At 47.6% G+C, this 19,721-nt stretch overlaps 1 protein-coding gene across 6 annotated transcripts; it reads left to right on the forward strand.

Moving 5' to 3' along the window:
- The first annotated feature begins 475 nt into the window (after positions 1 to 475).
- Positions 476 to 19,618, forward strand: COPS7B (COP9 signalosome subunit 7B). 6 transcript variants are annotated; one of them, XR_012587549.1, is made up of 8 exons: positions 578 to 667; positions 2,751 to 2,926; positions 4,143 to 4,218; positions 5,755 to 5,843; positions 6,365 to 6,567; positions 7,850 to 7,955; positions 15,196 to 17,976; positions 18,136 to 19,618. XR_012587549.1 is itself a non-coding variant. In XM_074591354.1 (7 exons), the coding sequence occupies exons 2-7, from the start codon at positions 2,765 to 2,767 to the stop codon at positions 9,593 to 9,595; spliced, it is 795 nt and encodes a 264-aa protein (XP_074447455.1). In that variant the 5' UTR covers positions 476 to 667; positions 2,751 to 2,764; the 3' UTR covers positions 9,596 to 15,189. The 6 variants fall into 6 exon arrangements, 2 of the variants coding, with proteins under 2 accessions (XP_074447455.1, XP_074447456.1); XR_012587551.1 differs by having other exon boundaries at positions 18,281 to 19,618; XR_012587548.1 differs by having other exon boundaries at positions 15,196 to 15,600; positions 17,564 to 19,618.
- Positions 19,619 to 19,721: the final 103 nt, after the last annotated feature.

Here is a 19,721-nt window from a genome sequence, read left to right on the forward strand (position 1 = left end):
CCATCTTTTTTTCCATTCGCACCTCAGGAGGACTGGCCAGCGGCCGGTGGTCTCCATCGTCCTGCCCCAGGCAACCAATGGCCCCAGTTTAGCTTCTCGGGCATTGCCTGGTTCTTGCCATAAACCAGAAGATTTAATCCCCTCTGAAGGCTGTAGCGTAGACAAGGATTCAAAAGAGGAATGGGACCTGTTTGTGTCAAACAGAACACGCTGTCAGAACAAAGAACACATGGAAGCATGGCCTGACGATGGTGGCCCCTTGGCATGGGTCAAGCGCAAAAAGCCCACGATGCTCCCACAGCACCTCGTATCCCTGAAACGCAGAGGCAGAAACTCCACTTGCTCGTAATTAAACAGCTTCTTGGGACGGGGAGAGGCAGCATTTGAGGGGGAGCCACTGCCAGCACATCCAGCCTGCCGCCCCCTGCTCCGGGGGACCGGGGGGGACCCAGCCCGCCTCGTCCCCGCCGCGAACGTGCGCCGGCCGTGTCGGCCCGGTTACGGGGGGATGCCGGTGCTGGGGCCCGGCGGCGGAACGTTCCGAGCGCGGCCGCGCGTTCCGGGGGAAGGAGCCGCCAGAGGGACACCGGCGCCGCCATCATGGCGGCCTGAGGCGCGGCGGGCACGGCGCCGGGAGCCGCCGGGCGGGGAGGCCGTGAGCGGAGAGGTAACGCCGGGGGAAGGGAGGAGCCGCCCGCCCGCCCGTCCCTCCGCGCACCGGCCCTTTCCCTTCTCGGGTCCGCGGCCGCGTCTCGGCGCTGCCGGGCGTGCGGGTCCCCTGAGAAGCGAGCGGGAACCGGGGCGGCGGTGAGGGGCGAAAGGGCCCCGCGGCGGGACCCCGGGTAAATCGCCCCCTGCGGTGGGTCTCGGCCCGCCCCGTGGGGCCCGAGGGCCCTGCCGGGGGTCTGTGGGGACGGGAGGGCCGGGGGGCCTGGCCGCCCCCCTCCTGTGGGGTCTGCCTGCCATGAAACCCTTTCAGGGGCCTTAGCGAGGCGTGGTGAGGGGAGAAGCCCGTGTGTGGGTTCCTGTGGCCTTTGGGCGAGCTCCGTTAAGGTGTTTTCCGTTTGTATTTTACTCGCTTCTCAGCAGGGTACGGCAGTTGTGGAGAGAGCAGTGCGGTAGGTTCCGGTGACACGGCTGTGCAGGCAGGTTGCAATAGCAACGCGTTTGCCTGAATGTAAACTTAGAGAGGGGCAAAGAATTGTTTTTTCTTTTTCAGTAGGGCACAGATAAACCCCCATTAGTCTTTTGTAACCTCATACATCAGTGCGTGCTTTGATTACCTGTGAGGGAGGACAACGGCTTGGGAACTGTGAAATCTGGATTTCATTCCTAGCTCAGTCACTTCATGCGCTCTCCTGAGAAAATTGGCTGTCCTCTGTGTCTGCTCCTTATCTGTGAGCGGGGAGATTAGTACCGATGTACCCTCAGGTGTCTTAGGAAGCCACGTTGAGAGTTACCTGTATTGCAGGGATTTCTCAGTCAAAACTGAGGTGCTCTTCAGTCAGGCTACACACGTGCCTTTGGTGAAACAAAAAGACTTTACACTGATAACCAAGAAATCTTTGTTCAGAGAGTGCAAAAGATTGCTCGGTCAGGTTGAGACCATTTGTATCTGCAAGTGTAACGGACTGGAGTAAGGTGTATTTTTAGAATTTGACTGGTAAAGGAAGCTGGTTCTGTTGCCTTCACAAGTCTTAATTTGGTTAGGCATGGCAAAACAGTGCAAACACCTGTGTGACTGTACCACCTCCCACGAGGGCAGATGTGCTCCCAGTGGTCACACAGAATGTTACAGCTTCTGTCATGTCTGGTTTTCTATACCAGAGTAAAAGATACATGCTATGCTTGAGAATTATCTGATACAAACATAACACAAAAAAAAGCCCTTATCTGCTGAGCTCCTTGTTTGGTGTCTGAATAATATGCTTCGGAAGTTTTTTCTTAGTTGTTTGTAAACAAATAACTGATTTTGTTGAACTTGTTAATAAATAGTGTTTTACATTTCAAAAGCAACTTGTTGGTGCTGGGAGACAACATGCACACCAGAAATGTCGGGCAGCAGCTGAAGACAAAGACCTTTCTTTATGGGGACTTAAATAGAGCCTTTGTGGAAAGGGTATTTTTATCAGTTCAGCTTTCCAGTTAACCCAAAACACTTGAACTGTGCAATGTAGACTGGTGAGCTACTTATAGACCACAGTTGTTTTTGCCTTTTAGGCTCAGAAAGCAATAGGAATTATGGACTCATGCTTTACCTATAGCTGATATCAAAGCAAAAGGTACGATTTGCAGGCCTACAAGCTGGATCAATTCTTCACAGATAAATAAGTTAGTTGCTGTTTTGAAGCTGTGTAATGAGGAAGGAGGAAGTCTTAGCTGGCCTCTAACAGACGTAATAATAAACATCTTTGCAGTTGGCATTATTTGTCAGCATTGGTAGAAGGAAAAGTCTGAAAACAGCATCAAATCTAAGCTCCTTTCCTGTTAGCAGGAGTAAATCCTTTTAGGGAACTGACTGGACAGTCTGCAGAAATTTTGCTCAGATATTGTGTGAATTGTTTTTTGCTCCCCAGATAAATCAGCAGTCGAACCTGCTGGGTTCCTGGCCTGCCCTCTGAATACTGAAGAAAAACCTGGCTCTGCTGACACCAAAATGTTACTATGCTGAGCATACCTTCTGATCCACTGCCAGACAGAATTCAGCGGAGGAGAAAGGATGTATTAATATCATGTTCTTTTGTTGACAGATTGATAACCTAGAATGGCAGGAGAACAGAAACCATCCTGCAATCTTCTAGAGCAGTTTATTTTACTCGCCAAAGGTACAAGTGGCTCAGCTCTGACTGCTCTTATAAATCAAGTGCTGGAGGCTCCTGGGGTTTATGTCTTTGGAGAGCTATTGGAGCTAACAAATGTGCAAGAGGTAAGAGATGAGTTTCTATCCTAATGCCCCTTCTGCACTCCCAGTGTAAAGGATCCCCAGAAGTTTCTACAGGCTGCGTGTGTGTGAAATTTCTGTGCCAGGAGGGGCTTGGTGCGACTTACCTTGCTTCTGAGATGTTTGTGTATGAGACATTGATGTTGCTTTTGCCTGTATATATTAGGTGTTAAAAAATACCTATATAAAGCTTTGCTACCTTAATGTGATCGCCAATACAGCAAAAGCCTGGCAGCAGCTCAGTAACAATTTTAAGAAGGCACCTAGCCAGCCAACAACAAAAAAAATCCTTTTCTACTCCTTCATTGTCCTGGAAAGCATAACTTCAGCACTCTCCAAAAGTCTTCATGAACAGATGTCTAATCAGGCCTGGGTGGTAACCAAATCCAAACCTTTTCAAACCAGGGTGGAAAGTAAGTTCCAGAGCTTTTCCTGAGAATGGCTCGCCAGCACCCCTCTCTACTACAATGAGGGAATCTAGGTTGAGTGTCTCTGCAGATGAAGTAATGTGGCATACGGCAAGTTTGGCTTTCCAAACAGGCTGTTAGATATGCCGAAAAATGCCTCTATGGTTATTCAGCATCAAATCGCAAGTATGGGTTTTTTTCCCCCTGGATCTGTGTGCAGCAGAAGGTATTAAAAAACCCCTCAATAAAAATTACTGCTTGGTGCTGCAGTTATTCCAGTGAAGCGTTTGCATGTGAGGGGGGTGCTATTACTTTCAAATGCGGTCAACTTAAAATGTTCTAGCTTGCTTTGCTTTAAAGTTTTTGTGGCTCTGCAGTTAAGCTGTCTTAGCTTTCCCAGTACCCAGTAATAGTAAGGATGCTGAACCAATGCCATTGCCTGCTTACTTGCCACATGATGAGAAGAGCTGGCCCTGTAGGTTGTCAGCTGAAATTAAGAGTCACGTTTTCTTTTACCTGCTGAAGCGCTGCACAAAGCAGTTGACTGTCTGAACTGTAGTTAAGTTCTGGTGCATCGAAACAGCTGGATCATGTTGACTCTGAAAATGCTGAAATTTGCTGCTGCTCGTGAGGCCTTAGAGAGTGTCCAGCTCTTTAAGGTCTGGACATAATCGCTTTTCTGGGTACTACTTGTCCTGTGTAGATTTAAAACATGCTCTGGAGAAGTTGCCTACCAGTGTTGTATTGGCTATTACCGTGTTACATGGAATTTGTTTTGTTTTCTTCCCATCCAGCTTGCTGAAGGGTCTAATGCTGCTTATTTCCAGCTGCTGAACCTGTTTGCGTACGGAACGTACCCAGACTATGTAGGTAAGAGACTGTTGCCTGTTTGCAGAGTACGAGACTGGGTTGCTCTTTAGAATTGTCAGAGGCGGTTCTTTGCTTTCTGTGGTACCTGGTGTAGTGTCGCTGGCTGAAAGTGTCCAAGAACATAATTTGTTTGGGAGGCGAATTATTTGTAGGGAGTCTATGGGTCATATGTGCTTTTTAATTGCTAAAATGTGAGGGAAGGGATAGAGACTGTGGTGTTTTACTGGTTTGGATTGGACTGAAGCACTGGTTCGAATTGGTCTGTAGCAGTATTCATTGACGTTCACAGGCCGCTTACCACTGTGGAGTGCAATTTCAGACATCTGTTTTGAAATTCAGATGACAATGGTTATGGAAGCTGCAGAAAACTTAGACAAAATTGTTTTGCATTATTTATAAAAACCTGTATGGTTTATGCGATAACCTCTTATTCTGTGATGGCATTGCTGAAACAAAACGAAGCATTTCTTAGCAAGAATACAAATCGAAATAATGACTTCTATACAGCTTCAGAAGGACTACGTGTGAATCATCTTAGTATCTGTCGGGGTGTGCTTTTATCTCTGGTGCTTATGCTTCCATTTTGCTACAATTTAATACTTCATTTGCAGGTAGCAGCCTAATCCAGACCATTACAGAATGTGACAAATAATTCTGTCATAGTGTTGGTTATCACTGTGGTGGATGAGCTCTCTAGTTTCTGTAAGGAGAAGTGGCATCCGTAAGTGCAGGGACTGGAAATTCCAGTGGCTGTAGAGCAACACGAGCCTCGTGAATTCTGTGACTGATTAGAGGATGTGTTTGCTGTGCATAGGTCTTGTGTCCCAGCATGTGACGGTGCAGTTTGTTCTTCCTTCTCTAGTGAAGAAAGAGAATGGGGGGAAAAGTAGTCAAAATGTAGAGCACTGAATGAGGTGGGATGGATGGGAGAACTTGAGTGGCCCTAAAACACTAATTTCCGTTAAAGCAGATATTTTAAAGAGTTTCTTTGCTTTGGAAAGCTGCCAGTTTCCTTTCAGTTTAAATATTCATGAGGCACGTGAATATAATGCAATGACAGTGAGGCCATATAAGTATCTAGAGTAATAATTTCTCCTTTCTTGCTTAGCCTGGTGCTTTACACTTTTGACCCTAAATTCTGCAGTTTTTCAGAGAAATAAGACCAGCGGTATTTACAACCAGATCAGCAAAGGGGGAAGATTTTATTCTGTCAGCGCTTTAATGAAAAAAGCATTGACCAACCGTTTTGGCAGGACACCATTTGTGTAGATGTGAATTACGTTCTAATTCCAAAACCAGAATTACTAAAGAACAGAGAAAAATGGCATTGCAACTAGTTTTTTAACTTTTCCTGTCTCTCCCTGGGTGTGCTAATCTGTCATCAGCGTCAGCTTTATCTGCTCACTGGCACCTCCAGTAGCTGGAGGAGTTCAGCCTTCTGGGGTTTAGTGAAGTGTAACTGGCCTGAAGTTTTGCAGCCTGGGTTATATAATTCATGAAGGAAAGTCCTGAATCCTGTCTTTTTAACATTAACAGCAAACAAAGATAACCTGCCTGAATTAACAGCGACTCAGAAAAACAAGCTGAAACACTTGACGATTGTAAGCCTGGCTTCCCGAATGAAGGTAAAGTACACAGTGTATGATAGCAGTCTTTTTTGTTTGTTTGTTTTTGAAAATGGCATTGATTTCATAGCATTGGAGTTGTATCAGACTGCATGAGTACTTGCAAAAAATCCTGCAGCTAGGAAAGTACCTGTAATGTAGAGGTAATTTGGAATATGGAATTTGGTCAGTAAGGTCTGGGGAACTGTATGGCTTCTTTCACTGCAGGAGATGGAGGATCATTCTTAAAAACACTGACTTCTTGTTCTGGAGATAACTAATCAACTCTGTTAATTTCTTTCACGATCCCATTACCTTTTTTCCTCCAGAACGTGCTATGTCAAAGCTTCAGGAATGACCAAAGTTATGTCAGAATATTACGTAGCCTAGTAGCAGGCGTTTGTTCTGCCATGCTCCCTCAGTGCTGTACTTGCTGGCTAAAGTGTGGGATACAATAAACATTTGGGGCTTGACTTTCTGAGACTTAGCTGTTCATTTTGGCTCTAGGACTGTTAACTTATTCTTGGACTTGCTGTTTTTAGTGCATTCCCTATTCTGTGTTGCTGAAGGACCTGGATATGAGGAATCTGAGGGAGCTGGAAGATCTGATTATTGAAGCGGTTTATACAGATATTATCCAGGGGAAGCTGGATCAACGAAACCAGGTGCTAGAGGTGGATTTTTGTATCGGCAGAGACATTCAGAAGAAGGACATCAGTAACATTGTTAAAACACTCCAGGAATGGTGAGGCAGTCTCTCCACCTTTCTTGTTCCTTGTACATAACTTACCCTGTTTTTTTCTTATTCCTTAAAGTTTCAAGTGCTGGCGCAATTTCCCCATGTTCCATTAATCAGAAGTCTTATGCTGTAAGTAGGCACTTGGAGGAGTTATTCTATTGGACAAGTTTTCCAAGGTCCCATCTAGGATTCAGTTTGTGTTCTATATCAAGTCAAACTATACTAGGCCTTGAGATTCTGCTCTCACTGTAGCTTTTACACGGCAGAACCCTAGTGAGGAATCAAGGCCTTGTCAAACAGACTTGCCAAACTGGACTCGTGGTCTTATGGTGGGAGCTACTCCTCTTTCTGCTGTTACACTTGATAACAAAACCAGAACTGTCCATTACTTTTCAGCCTTTTTCACTGTAATGAAGACTGCATGGGCAAATCGCAGCTCTTTGGAGGGGATGTCTCTTCAAGCTCAAAGTTTCAGATGCCTTTGTTTGCCTTTTTGTTCCTGCAGACGCAGGCTGCATGCAGCCATATGGGGACTGTGGTACTATCTTCTGTACCTTTGCCAGGAAGCCACTTCTCATCTTTTTGTAGGATTCCCTTCCCACCCAAAGAAATTCCTCTGTAGACTGTGGAGCCTGTGGCAGGTTTTGAGATGACTGGGAATTGCTTCCTAGTTGCTATGGTAATGGGTGCATGAAAAGTAATTAAACTGCTGGGCAAATATGCTGTCCTGAGGTGAGGGCAGGTTTTTCGCTTCTCTACTCCAACTCCCTCAATCCCATCTCAGTGGGGGGGCTCTGGCAGCTTCCAGGACCTTACAGCATTGTTTGGAAGGTAATAATGAACCCACTGCCAATTCCCTTTCTGTCTTCTCCAGTTACAATATCTGTGTTGGAGGAGTGCTCTTGCCTTTTGAATGCTTAAGAGGCAGGGGGATTGTCTCAATCTGCCTTTTTTGTTTGATTTAAAACTTTTACTTACTTTTGAAAAATGCATCGCATCTCTGTTTAAGCGGTAATTATGATTGAAAAGGAAGTTAAAAGTGCATTGAACCTGCATTTACTTTTTGATGGGCAGGTAAGAGTAACATGGACTAGCTAAAGATTGCTGTGAAATACATTGGGTAAACAGCAAAGCTTTTTCCTGACAGCTTTTTGGAACTCAACTCTTGAAGCAGGAAGTATACATTTCATAATCTCCTAAACATATAGGCGAGCATGACTTTTCAGATTGCCTATTTGAGCTGCTCCACAGAGAAGTCATAAAGACTGTTTGACATTGTATTGTGCAGGTGCGATGGTTGCGAAGCAGTTCTTTTAGGAATTGAGCAGCAAGTACTTAGAGCCAACCAATACAAAGAGAACCATCACCGAACTCAACAGCAGGTAGAGATGGAGGTGAGTCCAGAGTCACTTCAGACTGCTATGTGCTTGTTGATAAGTGTATGTTTGTTTGCTAAAGAAAATAATCTGGTAACACCTGGTTCATGGTTGTGGCTTCTCTGAAGTAGGCTAGCAATCATGCAAATCAGATGTGCTGGTTTGGGGTAGGAAGAAAACACATCTGCTTCCATGTGCTAGTAACACCACAAACATCAAATTTGCCCACTCTGAGCAGGTTGGAACTTTTCTTTATAAATTTTTATAAATCTAGGCTGGGTGGCTGCGCTAGCTATGGTTTCCTGAGTTGATTTGTTAGGGAAAGTGCTTTTAATGCAGAGCAATTCTGTTCCTTTTGTAGAAGGCAGGCAGGAAGGAAAAAGCAGTTCACTTTGTTTTAAACCTGAAGGTGTAGTTAACAAAAATCTCTCGAGTCTCATTGCTTTTGCAAAAAGTGCCCTGGGCAGCTTCCTTTGGCGTCTTTCTCTTGGGGTCAAGTTGAGCACCCAGACAGGGCTCTGACACGCTCTCTTCAGCAGCGTGACCTGGGAGCGCTCCTGCTCTGCTGCATTTGCAGTTAGGCAGCAGATGGCAGCACGGGCACGCGATTTCAGCCCCTGCTGATGTGTATTTACTTGTGAGAACAAATCTTGGCTAATACAGCTGTAAAGGTGAAAATGGTCCTCCTGAGACACTTGCTCAAGGTTTATTTCTTGCAGAGTGCTGCATCCCTGCAGGTTTACGTTTGCCTTCTGAAGCAGCATATGCTTGGTGGCTTGATTGGCATCCATAGCAGATTTGGCTTGCCAGATGCCTTTGACCTGGAGTTGGCACACCTGACTCCTAAACTTGTTTTGGCCTGGAATTTTTTTTTTTAAGGTTTGCTCATTGTATTTCTGGTGAGCCCAACAGGCTTCCAGGGGACAGAGTATGGTGCCTGGTGCTGTATCTCTCCTTTTCAGCCAGAGTAGCAGAAGCACTACTGCTGCCTCCCCCAAAACCAAATTCTGTTCCTGCGTCTAGCAAATATCTGTGGTTCAGCCAGCCAGTTAGGCCAAATGGCATTTTCTGTTTTCATGTGCTGTCCTAAGAGTAAGTTTGCTTTTTCACAGTCTCCTTTGTCCTTCCTGCTTCTGGCCGACAGAATGGTAGGATGGCTGCCTTCTGCACCGAGGTGGTAGTTGGTCCCTTCAGCTAGCTAGAAAGGTGGTACAATATTGTGCCATTGTCTCTTGCGGGGGGGGGGGGGAGGGGGGGGGGAAGTCGTCTCTAGTTATTCTGTATTGGACCCAGACTGGAAATATTAACAACTCCTGGCTCTAAGTGAGGATGAGACATTACCTTTAATAAACTCAAGTGCAGAGCATGTTTCTGGGGGGAGAGTTTGTTTTATAATCTCCACTCTATACTCCAGGGGTTTTTCAATATGTTTACGAACAGAGTTTCTACTGCAAGGGGAGGAAGAAGCAGGTGCTGATTCACTGTCTCTTCTTGGCCAGGTCACAAACATAAAGAAAACATTAAAAGCTACAGCCTCGTCGTCGGCACAGGAGATGGAACAGCAGCTGGTAGAACGAGAATGCCCTCCACACACAGAACAAAGGCAGCCCACAAAGAAGATGTCCAAAGTCAAAGGGCTGGTCTCCAGCCGTCACTAGAACATACCATCTAAATGTCATTCAGCTAGGAATGACAACAGGAGGAGCAAGAAAGGGCCTGCGTCACCTTTTTCAGTGGGTTCTGGGCCAGTCCCTTCCAGGCTGGCAAATAAAAGCCCTGTTTGAATACAGCTCCCAGTTAGCAGCACCGGGCTAAGTTACACTGTGCAGCCCCTATTAATTTCCAGGGTGTCCCTGTTCTGGTCCTGTAAAGAGGAACTTCTAAAGAAAGGGACAAACCAAAAGGGGCAGGGGAAAAAAAAAAAAATCTGTGGACAGTTTTGCTCCCTCCCAGCCAGTCTCATTGCTGCTTAACCTTGAGGAAGCTGCTGTACTAAATCAGATCTTGGGAGAACTTCTGTAGCAAGTGTCTGAATCCCAGGGTTGAAGTGTGGCTGCCAAAGCCAGGCTGGGAGCGAGGAAGCCATCGACACAGATCTTTTAATTCCCAAAGGGAGCGCAGAAGGGTTTCTAGACCAGGAACTGCTTTACATGGAAGTCTTCAGCCTTTCCACTACCCCTGTCTATTTTAAACTGGGGTGAAATTCACGCTACCTCGCTCTGTGAAGATGAGATCCAGTGCTGGGCTGTTTACTTAACTGTCTGTTTACTGCCCTTACTAAGCCCTTTAATCTCTCACAGATTTAAAGCACTGTTCTGCATCTCTGAGGCATCAATACAATAAGGAGGAAGCAGGCTGCTCTTTCATGCCTTCCTTCTTGCAGGTGGTTAGAGGCATACTAGAAAACTGTTCCTTCTGAATGTGATGTGACCTCCCAGAGCTGCTTGTGAGTTGTTTTCCCCCATTGATCCCTTCAAAGGGTAATGCGTTTGCTCTTCCTTGGATGCTAGCGACAGTGGTCTGCATGGGAGAAGAGCCCGTTTAGCATCGTGACAGGCTGGTGGCCCAGGACCCACTGGCAGGGGTCGCAGCAGCATCCCCTTGCTGAAGCAATGGACTTGACTAGTATTTCTGAATTTTGAACACTTTCAGGTTGTATTTTCCTCCATTTTTTTTTGTACATTGTTGTGATTCTAAAGCATTTCAGCCTTTGTTTTGTGTTTTTTATTTGTTACAGGCTAACTTCAGGTGATTTGCACCTAGTTTGTCAAGGTGTGGGTTTTTTTTCTAAGGGGGAGGGTGGGGTTGGCATTGAAACAGGAATTCACAAAAAAGCACATTTTAGAAAAAAATTAAAAATGCTGATTTAATGTCAGAGTCTGGAGTCTTGGCTTTGAGGCTGCTTTAGGCTTGTAGTCCAACAGCACTTGTTCACTTGAGCATTTACTTGATTCTCAGTGTTACGTTATCAGAAGGTCTGAGTGATCTCCCTGATACATCCAGGAGGCAGGGAAGCACTCTTCCCATTTTGTCAGTAGTTCTTCTTTGTCCAAATTTGTGAGAAGAGAAGGATCGGTGGCAAAGCCAGTAGCTGAGCCCAATGTCCTGAGCTTAGAAACCATGGATGCCTGATTGTGGAAGGTTCGTTGTTGTTCTCTGTCTTGGGCCAGTCGATTCCTTCTTCTGGCCTGGCAGAGTACTGCTTTGTAATTTGGCCCCTGCATTTCACTCCATGCTGTAAAGAGAAGGGCTTTCCGTGAGCGGGCAGGGGACCTGTTTAAGCAGAGAACTGTGACAATGCTCCAGTCCTGCAGCCAGCTGTCACCTGCACTTGCTTGTGCAATGCTTGTGCCTTCCTCTTATTGCTACCAGAAGTCTTTGCCGTCTGCGTGTTTTCAGTCCTCAGTCAGAGGACTCGTTGTACACTTGTGAAAGTAAATTCCTCTCCTTTTCTTCTCCTGCAGTGCAGGCACACCAGCTTTTAATCTTGAGGGGTGGCTCTAAATACCTCTCATCCAGTTGCCTCTGGGTCAAGTCCCTTGGTTTCTGATTCTCTGCCAGCTCTCTCTCCCCCTAGAAATGCTAGCCAAAAAATTCCTGGGGAAGGATGTTAAGTGGATAAGCCCAGAGCACGAAGCTTTCCCCTATATCTCAAGGGAACTGTTTCCCAAGCAGTGGCAGTACTGGTTTCTGTGTAGCTTCTCACGGTGTTTAGCTGACAGCTTCTCAGGAGGTGTAGGTGGACTTTATGTACCGAAGTCTAATAGATCTGTGTGATGGAAATGGACAAAGTCTGTTTCTGGCTTCCCGTGTGGGCAGCTGCAGCGTACTGGTCATCCAGTTCCTCACTAGATTTGACTAGTGAGGGAGGTTCTGTGGTCCTCACTAGCCGTTTTTCCTTCCCATTTTTAATATCTGTCCTGCAAAGAGGCAGGAGGAATACAAATGCCTTTGGAAATCGTTTTAGCTCCTCGGCAAGCCACAGTCTGCTGGGGAAATAGATGTAAATTTGGCATTCTTGGTGTTTATTGCCTGCCAGTGACAGGAGTCACTTTAGTTTGCTGAAGCTTCTTTAGTGTGTTGGAAGTTTTCAAGTTTGTTCTTGCGTTTTTCCTGTTCTCAAAGCCTGGCTGGGGGTGAAGATCTTATTTATGCTTCAGTACACATTGCCTTTGATCAGCAAAGAAGCAAGGGAGGAAATAGCACTTTGAATAAAGAGCTGTCCCATGCTGACGGTGATAGAGGATGGAGAAGGGAATGGGGTATTGGAGGGAACTGAGCTGTTTGCATGTTTGCCTTTCCTGGTGTGCCAGCGACGCACTTGGTGCCGCAAAAGGAGGGGGGCGTCTTTGCAATGAGCCCAGTCTGAGATGAGTCATTAACAAATGACATGCACAGAGTACCTGGGGGAGGCAAACAGCTCTGCGGCAGCTGGTTAATGAATCTGGCTTGAAGGAAAGAGGTAGAAGCTATTCCAGGAATGAAGCAGAAGGCATAGTTGTTAACAGGGAAGGATGCAGGAGGTGCTGTGCTGTTCGAGAAGGACAACAGATAAAGACTGCATTGGCTTCCTGTGACTGCAGGGAGGTCAGCAACTCGGAGCAGAGTTGTGTGAATTCGGGGCTGGTGGGGGCTGAATTGCAGACAGTTTTGACTGGGGAGTGCCTGGGGAGCTTAATTGCGCTATGGGGATGGGGGAGGTGGAAGCAGAGGTGGGTTTGATACAAACTCCCATGTACTGCATGTGCCGGCTGGAGGCAGCTACCGCAGCTTGTCAGCGCTGCTGGACTCTGCTCCCTGATGTGGGGAGAGCATCCTGCCCTACTTTATTTTATGACAGCAACGGGCTGCTCCAGCTGCAGCTTACTTCAAGATTGCAGCAGGACAGAGTTTGAGCTATTGAACTTCTGTTTGCTTCCTCCACCCGGAGGGAGACAAAGTAGATGGAGCTGCCTTCCCTCTGCTCCTCAGGGCTTTATTGTCTAGCTTCATGTTCTGCAGCTCCACTTGTACTAGTGCTTGTTTTAATATGGAATTGAGCACTGAGCTGGAAAATGGAAGAGAGGATCTCAGCTGATTGCAGTGCTGGTAGACTGCCCTAGCCCTAAAGCTGTGCCTCATGCTAACAAATGTCCCTGGCATTCCTGCTGTGACTCAGTTGATACCAGCTAACATCAGGCAATTCTGGAACATGATAAAGCAATACTGATGTCAGTCTTTTTAAAGAAAAAAAGTTTTGGCTCAAAATCTATTGTTCTTTCACTTCCCTCCTCACCTCCTTAGATAAGTTGAATGCTAGCTTAGTCTTCTGTTGACAGCAGGAGGGAAAATCACTGATGCTGACAGACCCTTCTGTGTTCAGATTTGAGACCATATCACAATCAGTCTTGTGCAGACTTCTAAAATCCCATGGGTGCTTGTGGAGCTGCACACAGGCTTGCAGGTCTCTCTCCATGGATTGACAACAGGAGTAGGACCTGCAGAGCTGCTCTCCAGAGTGGAGCTTTTGTTCTCGTAGATGAGAGTGGTGGTAAGTGATGGCCATTCTCCCACCAGCCCTGCAAAGTGAATTTTGCTGAGCAGCTTCTGTTCCTGGAAGAACGGAAAATGATACAGAACCCAGTGGGTGCTATTATGTGTGTTTTTAGTGTTCTGCTCATCCTGTGAGGGGAAAATGCATTGGTCCACCTGCACACAAAGGAAGACGGGCTTATTAATTGCAGGGGAGGCAGAAGTGAGAGTGCCATCAACTCTTGCTAGCTGTATTAAAACGTAACAAATGACATGGATGAATCGGACTTTTCCTAAACTTTCAGTTCTGTACAGGTTTTATGTGAGTGCATCTAAACTGTTTAGAGAGGCCTCTGATTGGAAAACCAAGTAAAGCCTACCTCCTGCTGGGGTAAAGCAGTCAAAGCTTATGCATTCCTAGGTGTGTTGGGGCTGCTGTTTGTTACTTCAGTATCTGAGCCTGTTGCAAGCTTTGCAATTATTCCCCAAATAATGGGGAAATGGAGAAATTAAAGAACCTGCCCCACAAATATGTATACCCAGCTAGCCAGATCTCTGTCACTTACTCCGATGCTGTTGTTTTTTTTCCATGCTAAGTCCTCTATAGCATCTGACCTAATGCGAGGGAACAAAAAAGCGAAACCGTCTAGCTTATTTGTGTGTAACCTGAGAGAGTAACCCAGGGGCATCAAGAAAGGTAAATTAAAGTTTAGAGTGATCTCAGTTCCTACTTGTAACCTCAGCCTTGTATTTTTATTATGGAATTTTAACCTGACAGTATGATTGGATTTCTCGGCAGAGTTTTTAGAAATGTGTCATTGTTTCACTCTGCTCCGTGGCGAAGGTCGGTGTCTCTCAGGGACTGTTGACATTTTGCTGATATTTCATCAAGTTTGGCCCTACCACAGAGCTACCAGAGGTAAGGGATTGAAGCTGAAGAGGTGTACTGTAAGGAGAGTGCGTATTTACCCCCTAGCCTAGGCTGCACCCTGCTGCTAAGTGGCACTGTGGAGGTACCCCCATCTCTGATTAGTGAACCAGGCAAAGGATTAGGCAAAGCAGCACTTTGCTCCCTGTCTCTGAATACATAGGCACGCGCGCTTCTTTTTCCCACAGAGTGTAGACCTCGTGAGATGCCCCGATGTATTCGTTACAGATTGCAAATTGCATGAGCGTGATAGCTGTGACCAGGGGTTTTTCTTGTCAAGAAGGGAGGATGCCCTCGCTCCAGGGAATGAACGGGCACACTGGAAATTCTAGGTAGTAACAGGATGCTGTAAGGTCACCTAACAGTCCTGAAAGTTGTATTTCCCCACAAAGCACGAAAGAATTTGTGCCAGTAGCCCTTGCTTGGTGTAATTTTAGTAGAAGATCGGACACCCTTCCACAGCTCCAGGTCTCCTATAGAGGCTTGTAAATCTCAGTATCATTAGGCCATTTTTCAAATGCTTGTGCACAAGATACCTCTGTATTTCCAGAAGCGCTGATTGCGGCAGGTAAGTGAAGCCTCGCTCCATCAGAGTGGCCTTTTTGCGAGTATTTTGAGCTTCTCTGACTGTAGGGTTGTATCTTCATGGGTATGAAGTTTGGAAGTAGTGCTGTCTGGCCCTCCAGACTCTTCCTGAAGATGCTGTTTATCTCACCAGCCCTAGCATTTCAGTTGCTGTCTCGTGATCAGCGCAGTCCTAAGGCTGGTTTGTGCTGATGCAATAAGTAACGTCTCGGTGTTTCATTGTCACCTTCGCAGCTGTTAGAGAGCACCGGTTCCTACAGGATCACCTGCCAGCTCTGATGCTATTCCTTTTACATCACGACTGTGAGATGACACCTCTCCTTGCTGGCAGACAAGCCAGGTGGGTAGGCATCGCTCCTCAGAGCTGTTCCGCATCTAGGGAGGTGCAGGCTGTCACCTGGTTTGGCGTAATGGAAATCAAGGACAAGGACAGCGTTACGAATAAGGGACAAAGCGCAGAGCTGTGTCCTATTCCAGCTCTGCTGCAGCTGCAGAAAGCAGCTTTGGGCAAATGAGCTCCTCCACAGCTGCGTTGCCCAGGACAGCCTCTCTCTTCTGTGCTGACTTTGTGAAAGAAGTTTGCAAAGCGCTTTGGTCTCCTGGCTGGGCAGAGGTTCGTTGCTGATGGAAGTGAAGAAGGTGCGTGTGTACGGAAGGGGGGAATCTTAAAGCTTTTTAAGCTTTTCTTAGAAAAGTCATCTTCCTCCTGTGTACCCCACCCTTCTTTTCCCGTGATGCAAATAAGGTGGTCCACCGTGGGAATATTGGCCTGGAGTATTATGGGAAACATGCCAGGTTAATTATGGAGGGGGCAGGAAAAATAGCCTGTGCCGTTTTCAACAATATCAAAGGGATGCTACCTAATGATTTTCCTATTAGTTCTTTTCCCAGCCTGCCAGAGCCACTGCAGAAGTGTCATTTACAAAGGCAGTTTGCAACTCATTACCCTGGATTTTCACTGTAGTTCTGCTCTAGAGAGCGTGGGCTTTTGCTGTGTGCCCCAACCTAATGAATTGCCTGATTCGGTTAGTGCTGCCATCCCTTCTGACAAGGTTAGTTGCTGACTGACAGGAAGGGGCCTGGATTCAATTCCCTTTTTGTTTTCGACTCGCGCTTGTGTCAAGCGCAGGCTCCCTCTGGAAGCTGCCCTGTGATCCCTTCCCTTTGTTTTTCTACATTCTGAGGGAAGCAGCCCATGCTTGGAGAAGTCCTAGAGCAAGTGGCAGGGGCCTGTGTGCTGCTGCCCCTGGCAGTCCCTGCTCAATGCCTCAAGTCCCTTTCCAGCTGGAAAATTCCACTGCTGTCCTGCTCTGGGGCTCTGGGCTTTTCTTTTTCTTCATTGATTTGGGATTTGCTGTCACCTGTGCTGGGCTTTGTAACCCTTCAGCAATAAATACCTTGGAAAAGCCACATTAATGGTACCGGGGAAAAACATGCAATGCGGGCTGGGGGAACAGAACTGATTCCCACACGTTAGAGGGGAACTGTGTCCCTGTTACCGGAGCTCCAAAGCCTGTTTGGGCTTTGCAAGGCACTTGTACAACAGCACGGGAGAAAGCTCTTGTCCTTTTTCACTAGAGAGCAGTGTGCTTTTTCAGGCCGTGGGCTTATGGCTCGTCTCGTGCTGGGAACAGCTGCTGGAAAGGGGAAATCAAGGCAGTTCCTATGTCACGTCTCAAGTGCTGCTGCTTGGAAGCTGAATGTGGCTGCGGCTCGTTCAGCTGGTAGAGCAGGAAACGTGTAGGTCCTGTGGGTGCTAGGTTTGACTTCAGTGTGGACAGTGGAGCCTGGGACTCCTGCCACCCTCACTTCCAGGTGTGTGTATCCACCTCTGCGAAATGCCATTCTCGGAGCATGCTGTTGGGATGGCAGATGCCACCCCCTGAGGCTGCAGCTTGCATCCGGGACAGCTCTTGATGTTCACTTATGCTGTCTCCAGGCTGGGATGTGGCGAGGGAGTTTTCCAGTGCTCACCCTGGATCCTTTTACTGAATGTCGTGAGGATTTGACCTAGCTGGCCCACAAAGGAGGCAGTGATGTGAGATCAGTTTGTTTCTGCTGCACGTGATGCCTCCTCCCCTCTTAATTAGATTCCTGTGGCCCCTCTCTTTCCACTGGCCTTGTTTCCTACTGAGCCCCTGTCAGGGAGACCCAATTGTGGCCTTATCAGGTGCTTGCTGGGCTCTAATGAGCCATTTCCTATTCTGGCCTGTCTGCCAAACCGATCTGAAAACTGACCTCTACTCGCAAGGCCACTCTGTGCGCGTCAGACCCACCGGTCTGGCTGTGCCGTGTGGGTGCTAAGGCTGAGTGTATCTGAAGGTTTTCCCAAGTGCTCTTTCCCTCCCTGAGTGCTGCCTTCTCTCTTCCACATCACCTCCCACCCCGACATGGGCGCAATGTTCCTGTCCCGCAGGTGGGATACCAGCATGCTGAGGGCCAGGGTGACTTATCCCTGGTCAGAGCAGAAGCAGCCAGGCGAGGACCCAAGCTGTTATCCCTCCCTGTGCACAGGGAGCGCTTGCTCTGGTTGCTCTTCTACCGAACTAATGCCCTTTTGCAATGCAGCTTTGTCCTTTTCCTCGGGCTTGCTCTTTTCCAGGAAGCCCAGCAGATGGAAGGAACCCATGCTGTGGGGCTGCGCTGTTCCCCTCGGACTATGGCGCAAAGGAGAAATGGGAATCCAGACTGAATGTGACCCCAGGCTGGGATCTCTGGGAGTCCCCAGCCTAAGCTCAAGGTGGTGCCTTGCATAAGTTGTCATGTTTTGGGGACCGAATTCCTGAGACCAAGTTCCCTCTGCTCTGTTGAGGAGAGGCCCTCTGTCACCAGGCAGATGGATGGTTTTATTCCTGCTGTGGCTCTGCAGGGGGAATTGTCCCCACCTTCGTCCCAGCCTGGCACTCTGTTACGGTGACTGCTCTGGCTTCATGCTCAAGGACCAGGACCCTGAGGGGGACCCGCAGTACCATCTTCTTGCACCACTGTTCAGACCTGGTGTGCAAGGTCTGCACAGTAAGTGATTCCTTATTGTCCCTTTGGTTTGCTGGGTGACAGCGGGCAGTCCCCTCTGATGGCCATCTCTTTAGGAGCTCCTGGCACAGCCCCTCCTTCCCTCTCGAGGTGTGCGAGGCTGGTAGGGTCACCTTCACAGGCGTTGTATTTGCCTTACAGAGCCCTGACTGTGGGTTGTCATTACCCGTGGACATCTCTGGAGGGCTCTAGGTGACCCTGAGGCAGGGCACCGAGCTGCCAGCTGCCCATCCTGCCTCCCTCCCTCCCAGCCTGGCCTCCCAGGTCTTGGTTTTGTTCCCCGTAGGTAACGACTTACGTGGTCCATCAGCTGCTGCTCCGCGTCCGGCGGGACTCTCTGGGCACCACGAGGTGGGTACCTCTCTGACGGAGGCTTTGCTTGTACAAGGCTAGGAACGTCATATGCACGCTCCTAACCTGATGATTGAGCTGTCAGGTGTCTGGATGAATCCTCTTGTTCTGTGAACCTAATGTTCTCTAATAGTTGGGGAGAGTCTGGCTGGAGGTTTCTATGGTTTCCTGATGGTTGCTAAGGAATAGGATCTCTTTGCCTCTAGGTCTTGGTGACTTTCTTTTTGCCCTGTCCTAGGCACCGGAGCCCAGCAGAACATAATGCTCGTTGTTTCCCAGCCCACTACAATGGTCAGGGCATAATTTGTGACTCCCGTCACGGCTGGGCTGGGCGCCTGCCGCTCTTTTTTTTTTTTTTTTTTTTTTTTCTAAGGCCTCTTTGAAGAACGAGACCAAAGAGCCTTCATGCAGGAGTTTGTGTGTTTGCTGCACTCCCCGCCCCCTCGCTTGCTGTTGCTTTTAGAGCTCCGAGTCATTTTAACGATTTATTTCATGCACTTTACATAGCAAGAAGCTGTAGCAACAGCTGTGCCCATGAATCCTTAACCAGGCGGCCCTCAGTATATTTTGGTCTGTCTATGTATTGTCCCAAGCGCAGTTAAATAAATCTCTGCTGGAGGAAGGGACTTTACAGCTTAGTGGCGAAGGTTTGGTGAATGGGAATATCAACAAGATACTTAAGGAGCTGCTGGATCCTGGAATAACGACACCTCCGGCATAAAGCTCCGTCCCCACTGGCGCAGCCGGGGGCCAGGTCCAGCACTGTCTCTGTTGCTGTCGGCAGGGGCTGCACCTCTGTACGGCGCCCAGTGATACAGCTTTATTTACAGCATGAAATTTGGACCCAAACCTGCAGGCTGGAAGCAGATAAAAGGCATCTAGGCCACATTCGGCTCTTGTCGTGCTGCTATCTATCGATCCGGTGCTCGGCTGTTGAACATCGTGGGCTGATTTCCGCAGGCGCCAGTGGGGATCTGGGCGATAGAGGAGTTTCCCGAGGCCGCGTGCTCTCGCAGGGAGCTCAGTTGGGTTCTGCAGAGGCTTGGAGCCGCCCGCAGCGCCGGGCAGGATTCGGTCCATCACAGCATCGCAGGATTGGGCGCAAGTTTACTTTTGCATACGGGATCAAAGCTTAAAATATCAGCTGGCCTTTCTCTCGCTCCTGACTTTTCTAAAGCATCTGAACAATTCCTGCTTTAACTCTGTTAAAATCAATCAATCTGACATCTAAATTGTATGTGAATTTGATAAATAAAGACAGGTTACAAAATGCCACACGGAATGATTTTTTTTTTTTTAAAGTTTTTCAACTACTTAGGACAAAAAAATGTTACAATGCTTGACTTTTCATTTAGTTACATAAATAATTTTTTTAT

The sequence above is a fragment of the Larus michahellis genome, chromosome 6, assembly GCF_964199755.1.
Source record: "Larus michahellis chromosome 6, bLarMic1.1, whole genome shotgun sequence".
Classification (NCBI taxonomy): Eukaryota; Metazoa; Chordata; class Aves; order Charadriiformes; family Laridae; genus Larus; species Larus michahellis.

Excerpts from the sequence above, each read along its gene's own strand:
- COPS7B (XM_074591354.1), top strand. The coding sequence starts at position 2,765 with ATGGCAGGAGAACAGAAACCATCCTGCAATCTTCTAGAGCAGTTTATT. Across the intron at positions 4,219-5,754 it reads AACGTACCCAGACTATGTAG|CAAACAAAGATAACCTGCCT; the intron begins GTAAGAGACTGT and ends TAACATTAACAG. Across the intron at positions 7,956-9,436 it reads AACAGCAGGTAGAGATGGAG|GTCACAAACATAAAGAAAAC; the intron begins GTGAGTCCAGAG and ends CTTCTTGGCCAG.